Here is a 7,029-nt window from a genome sequence, read left to right as displayed (position 1 = left end):
GTGTGTGTTGTGTAGTGTGTGTGTGTGTGTGTGTGTGTGTGTGTGTGTGTGTGTGTGTTAGTTATTAATTAGTAGTATATATATATTATATTGTAGTATATATATATATATATATATATATATATATATACTATATTATACTATACTATACCATACTATACTATACTATACTATATACGTATCAACTATATTATCAGTTAGCCGTTATCTTGAAGTGGTTTCGCTGTAGAAAAACGCAAGAACCTTGCGAAAATGCCCTTTACGGACAACTGTCAATAGGGGCGTCCGTTAACATGGGCTTTGACTGTATTGGAGAGACGTTGACGAGACAACGGCGTTGCACGTTTTTACATAGCGGCCATCTTGGAATCTAATATGGCCTCCTTCTTCCATCTTGGTGAAGTGGCTCCTATCAAAAATTGAAACCTAAGGCAATGGATAGTACATGGAAAAAGTTTGGTGCTTTTATCCGGAATGTCCCCCATCCTTCTCAAATCTGGACCTAAGGCACCTGACTAACGCGCGAGTGTCGGATCTGTCGTTGTCTCGCATTTGGCTCCCGTTTCATTCGCTCGTGCGTCTCCCCGCAGAACCGTATGCAAGAGAGTCTGAAGCTGTTCGACTCGATCTGCAACAACAAGTGGTTCACGGACACGTCCATCATCCTCTTCCTCAACAAGAAGGATCTCTTCGAGGAGAAAATCAAGAAGTCACCACTGACCATCTGCTTTGCAGAATACATCGGTAAGTAGGAGGGCCGTCTCTCTTTTCCTTTCCCCTACCCTCCCTCGTGCGTGCGCGGGCGTGTATTATTTAACGGGGAATCAAAATTCACGTCAATCTTCTGATATGTACAGTTGATCGAATTTATATCCCCCTAGGCACTAGAGTTGGCCATTTTTCTAATAGTATGGTGCTGCTCATCTGCCAGTATTGAACAGCTTGTAACAAATTAACGATCATATATTAGACTATAGACGTCATAATATAACATCATAGAACACCATACACGCCACGATGAAAAAAATCGTTGAACCCACCAGACCACCCCAGTAGAGCACCATATTTAACAATAGAAGCGTCAGTGGAGAACTATATGACACCATTAGAAGCCACGCTAGAACTCTACATAATGCAATAAAGGGCTTAAAAGAGAATGAAATCGTACCATAGAGGTTTCAGCAGAGCACGATATAACACCATAGGGGGGGGGCTTCATCAGACGACTACGCTGACGCTAGCACGTGTTGCCCTGGTAACCGTCATTAGGCTACTTCCGATTTCTCCTCATCTTTCTCCTCCTCTCCCTCCTTCTCCTCCTCCTCCTTCTCCTTCCGCTCCTCCTCATCATAATCGCCCTACACCACCACCTCTTCTTTTCCTCCTCTTCCCCTTCTTCATAATTTTCCTCCTGCCCCTCCCCATCCTCGTCATCTTGCGGCTCCGTCATTACATCGTATGCTGTTGCGTAGGTGCGCGGGACTACACGGAAGCGTCAGCCTACATCCAGGCGCAGTTCGAGAGTAAGAACAAGTCGCAGACGAAGGAGATCTACTGCCACATGACGTGCGCCACCGACACGACCAACATCCAGTTCGTGTTCGACGCTGTCACGGACGTCATCATCGCCAACAACCTGCGAGGATGCGGCCTCTACTAGCTGCGCTCCCTCGACCCCAACCAGGGGCAGGGGGAGGTGGTCACCGTCCCACTCGATCGTCGGCGAAGCAGCAGCGTTAGATATTCGCCTTGTTGGAAGTTTTATCTCGAACGAGCTTTGCGTCTGCCGCCGCGGCGAGCCTCGTGTTTGGTCGGCAGCCCGCCGTTTGGTCGTCGTGCCGCACGGTGGCGCCACGTCAGCGTGGTGGCGCGCGCGTCGGCGCACCTTACGCCGCTACCCGGGGGCCACGCCGCACGGGGCCTACGGGCGAATTTTTCTCACATTCCGGTTGTATATCTCGCAGCAACAAAGAGTTGTTCGTGCCGGCGTCACTCGCAACGGTCAGGATGCATGTCCTATGACGTCACCAGAGTAACGTGACGCAATGACGTCATTATCCGAGGTCGGCTAGTCCACCTGGATGATGACATCGTCGTTGGGCATGCGACATTCGATGACGTCATTAGTGACGATGACATACGCAACACCGAATGCGTCGTGTGTAGAAGAAACAAACGTATTTGGAAGGAGTGTATACGAACGCAGCTTGTAGAGTAACTAAGGAAGTGCACCGTTTGCCAGTAGTAGTGCTTTATTAGCTTTTGATTTACTCGTGCCTGTTCCGCGCAACTTGTGTGAGTCTAGAGCTAATACGCCTTTCTATTTATGTGTTCATTTCATAGGTCATTGTGAAAATAGTCACAAAACAGCTCGGTTTCATTTTGAATTCGGTACATGTTTGTTGGTGCAAAGCATTTCTGTTCATCTATAATCGAGACAGTACATCTGTATGTATTGTTCGTATGTGTGCGTGTGTGCGTGCGTGTGCGTGCGTGTGCGTGCGTGCGAGATGGGGGAAATCCGCACTAAGATCATGCTGCTCTGTAAAAGACAGCGCACGTAGAAGCATGTGAGTTTGTACTGCCTGCATCAGAGAGTTGTTACTTCCTGCTGAAATGCAGCTGCCACAAAATTCAATGCTCGCTTATTGTCATGAGAGCGTCTAACTGTTGTCATGACAATGCTTGACGATTGCTACGACAATGTTTGTTGTTTGTTAACAACGATTGGCTGTTGCCAGGACAACGCTTGGCTGTTGTCAGGGCAACGCTTGGCTGTTGTCAGGACAACGATTAGCTGTTGTCAGGGTAATAATTGGCTGTTCTCGGGACAATGCTTGGTTGCCATGGGAACAACCATGCTGGTGGTTGTCGCAATGAGAGCCTGGTAGAATAAAGTCGCTGCTCGCTGCCCTGAATTAGCTGGCACGCTTCCCTCACACAAACACCTAATCCGATCGCGTGCATTCCGTAAGAACGCTAGAGGTCGCTACACGTCTGCTCTCAGTAGTGGGTGGCGTAGTGCTGTCGCTATATGATGGCAGCGAGCAGCGCATGCTGAATGGCGCGCAGTACCGATGCTTAACAAGACTCCATGCAAACCTCGCGACTGTCGATCACGCGTAGGCAGGAGCTCAGATATGGCTCTGCTCCGAACCCTGTGAAACACGTTGTTAGAATTCAGCACGACGCTGCAGCAAGCAATGGCCGCCGACTAGGCTGACGGTGCGCTGCTCTAAGCCTCTTCTTGTTTGATCGATAGGAAAAATCCTATCCACTGCTATGATGAATATAATGTCACGTGTTTTGTCCTAACTGTGCGTCGCATCTTCTCGGAGTCGTCCGGGTGTCATGCAGAGCTCTCTGGTGGGCGATCTGGTGTGACTTTTACATACGTATAATTCAGCATTTATTGCGCGACTCGCTACTACATACTAGGGCAATAGATCCAATAAGTAAGACGCGCAACTTGATGACCATATATGGTAGATAGCCCGCATGCTTAATGTACATTTTTTGGAACGAGAAGGTTATCCTGCGAATGTTTCTTAGCTGGCAGCTTGACGTACAAATAAAATTATCACGCACGCAAGTTCAGTCCATTATCCATAATGGCGAGTGAGCTTGCGTTGCCATCATGTGACCGCCACGGCGACCACGTGACCCGCGACCATGTACACACATTCCACTCAAGTATTTATCGTCATAATGTTAACTGTTTCTGCTCACTATCTCTCTCTCTCTCTCTCTCTCGCGCGCACGCTATCAATCTATACTGACCCTGTACAAAAGCTAAATTAGATCTGGAACTGCAGCCGCGTATATGAGTGTGTGCGAGCGTTCGTGCGAGCGTGCGTGCGTGCGTGTCAACGTACGTGCGTGCGTGCGTGTACGTGCTCCACATGTAGTGACGCGAAGAGATGGCAACAACGTTAGGTCTCTGTTATATAAATACGTTCAGATCTGTCATCTATTTATGTCGTAACATTCTCCCTCGCCCCAATGTCCCCACTGCCCCTCTCCATCCCTACGAAATCCCGCTCGTTGTCAATCAATGTCCCCACTGTCCCTGAAATTCCGCTCGTTGTCAGGGTAGATGTTCTCTATTCCCAGCCACCACCGTCCCTCTTCGTGCAAAATATCCCAGTTGATGCCGGAACCGGAAACACTATTGCAGCTGTGATCGCCGTCCACCAGACGTAGGTGATCGATAAACGCGCGTATTCAGACATTACTCGTTACACATGTATATATATATATATATATACACATATGTAGCGGTGAAAGTGTAGCTTTGTAATATACAGCGCCTCTATTTATATTACTTAAACACGGTAACTTCTCGTCCCTTCACCGGTTGACGTGACACGTGCACAAACACTAACAACCGAACATCTCACGCGCACTCGCACCGAGATGAGCTGCCCTGTAGCGATGACGTCACCGGTGAGGAGCAGACGAGAGTTATTGGCAATAGCGTGTCCATTGTAATGACAATATCGTGTATCTGTGTAAAAGCAACTATACTGCTAACATTTAACTTTGTCTCTCGCCTCTATGTATTTCACATCCAGCTAAGCGTGCGTGTGTGGCCTCCCTTATCTGCGACCCAGGGTTCTCCCGCTGCTCTCGGCAGCCGACCAGCGCTCGCCGCGCCATCTAGCAAGTAACCGTATTTCCAGTGTCTAGGTTGCTTCGTGCCAAGCAGCGCGACTTAGGTCGTCGTATGACGCGACATGTGCTGTTGCGCGGCGGCGGTGACGTCACCGATGTCGCTGGTCACGTCACTGACGTTGGTCGGTGACGTCACCGACGCTACAGCGCACACTTAGTAACGTCGCCGGTGACGTCGTCAACGTTGCTGACGTTGTTAACGTCAATAGGCGTCGTCGTCATTGGCGACATCGGCGCATGCGCGAAGCAGGATCACTAGGAAACAGCTCTGTAGGGGTGAAGCTGGGCGTGTTGATGTTGTGGTGCAGTTACCTCGCAGCTGTTATCTCTATACCCTGTGTCCAGTCTGGTACTTAACGTTTTTATTTGAAAAATAAAGCCGTTTCTATTGTACAATAACACCTTAAAACCTGCGTACGATTCTTCTTTATTCGTCTGTCGTGGTGGTGGCGGTGGCGGTGGCGGTGGCGATGTGTTGAAGGTGGCGGTGAATGAGGCGGTGTAGGTGGTGGTGGTGGGGAGAAATACGAGAAAGAGATGAATCTGCATGTATTACACACAGCTCCCCTCATCCCTGCGTGCACCCGCGCACATGCACAGACGCGTGCGTTGATGCGCGCCTTCTCACGCATGAACATGAACACGCATGCAGTCACATCTTAAAGAAAGCACACATGCAGCCACATATTATTGAAAGCACACACCTGCACCCACATATTAACGAAAGCACGCATGCAGCCACATATTATTGAAAGCACACACCTGCACCCACACATTAAAGGAATAATAGGTCCATTGATTATGCAATGTTGACGAATGCTAGAGTAACTGGCACCTTGTGTAGTTAATAAGTACATTACCTTATAGCCAAACGCGTAATAGTTTGTCCAATATCAATGCTGGTTACTAAAAATGTCTAATTGAAATCCGCAGTCCAAAAATCAGTAGTTTACAGTTTCAAACCGCTGCCGGCGAAGCGGGTGTGATACAGATTTATAATGCACCGGACATTTTCGCACGCATGCTCGGCCGTACGCAATGCTATCATCAGTGATTTCGTAAACATGGACGCTCGTGATAAGGAACTTTTTGTCAGGGCTGTCCACGTGCGTCCGTGATTAGTACGTGTGTTTTACTCTATTTCCATGATTAGTCCGTGGCCGTGGTTACACCGCTGACACCTCCGTTTCATCTGGCGTCCAAAACATACGGGCCGCACAAATGTTTACGTCATCGCTTGACTCCTGGATGACATTTACGGCACGTAAATGATACGTTGATACATATCAACAACCGATTTCAAATCTTGTTTGTAATGTAACCAGCAGTGATATTGGACAAACTAATACGCGTTTGGGTATAAGGTAATGTACTTACTACACAAGGTGCCAGTTACTCTAGCATTCGTCAACATTGCATAATCAATGGACATATTATTCCATTAACGAAAGCACGCATGCAGTCATATATATAATTGAAAGCACACATGCAGCCACATTTTAAGAAATATATTAACGAAAGCACACATGCATTTACATATTAAGGAATATATTAACGAAAGCACACATGCAGCCACGTATTAAGGAATATATTAACGAAAACACACGTGCATCCACATATTAAGGAATATATTAACGAAAACACACATGCATCCACATATTAAGAATTGTATTAACGAAAGCACACATACATCCACATATTAAGGAATGTATTAACGAAAGCACACATGCATCCACATATTAAGGAATGTATTAACGAAAGCACACATGCAGCCACATATTAAGGAATGTATTAACGAAAGTACACATGCATCCACATATTAAGGAATGTTGGAAGGAAAGCAAACATGCAGTCACATATTAAGGAATGTATTAACAAAAGCACACATGCAGCCACATATTAAGGAATATATTAACGAAAGCACACATGCATCCACATATTAAGGAATGTATTAACGAAAGCACACATGCAGCCACATATTAAGGAATGTATTAACGAAAGCACACATGCATCCACATATTAAGGAATGTTGGAAGGCAAGCACACATGCAGCCACATATTAAGGAATGTATTAACGAAAGCACACATGTATCCACATATTAAGCAATACATTAACGAAAGCACACATGCAGCCACGTGTTAAGGAATATATTAAGGAAAGCAAACATGCATCCACATATTAAGGAATATATTAACGAAAGCACACATGCAGCCACATATTAAGCAATACATTAACGAAAGCACACATGCAGCCACGTGTTAAGGAATATATTAAGGAAAGCATACATGCAGCCACATATTAAGGAATATATTAACGAAAGCACACATGCAGCCACATATTAAGCAATACATTAA

At 46.5% G+C, this 7,029-nt stretch overlaps 1 protein-coding gene across 1 annotated transcript in view; it reads left to right on the top strand.

Annotated features, from left to right (window-relative positions):
- Positions 1–5,083, top strand: part of LOC106817469 (guanine nucleotide-binding protein G(o) subunit alpha) — a gene marked incomplete at its 5' end in the record, with an annotated part of 12,440 nt that extends 7,357 nt beyond the window's left edge. The window contains 2 exon segments of the mRNA XM_014822136.1: positions 591–744; positions 1,473–5,083. Of these exon segments, the coding sequence (XP_014677622.1) occupies positions 591–744; positions 1,473–1,660 (342 nt within the window).
- Between the last annotated feature and the right edge of the window lie 1,946 nt (positions 5,084–7,029).

The sequence above is a fragment of the Priapulus caudatus genome, unplaced genomic scaffold, assembly GCF_000485595.1.
Source record: "Priapulus caudatus unplaced genomic scaffold, Priapulus_caudatus-5.0.1 Scaffold1737, whole genome shotgun sequence".
Classification (NCBI taxonomy): Eukaryota; Metazoa; Priapulida; class Priapulimorpha; order Priapulimorphida; family Priapulidae; genus Priapulus; species Priapulus caudatus.
Note: the sequence above shows the minus strand (reverse complement) of the source record. Positions and strands in the feature narration are given on the sequence as shown.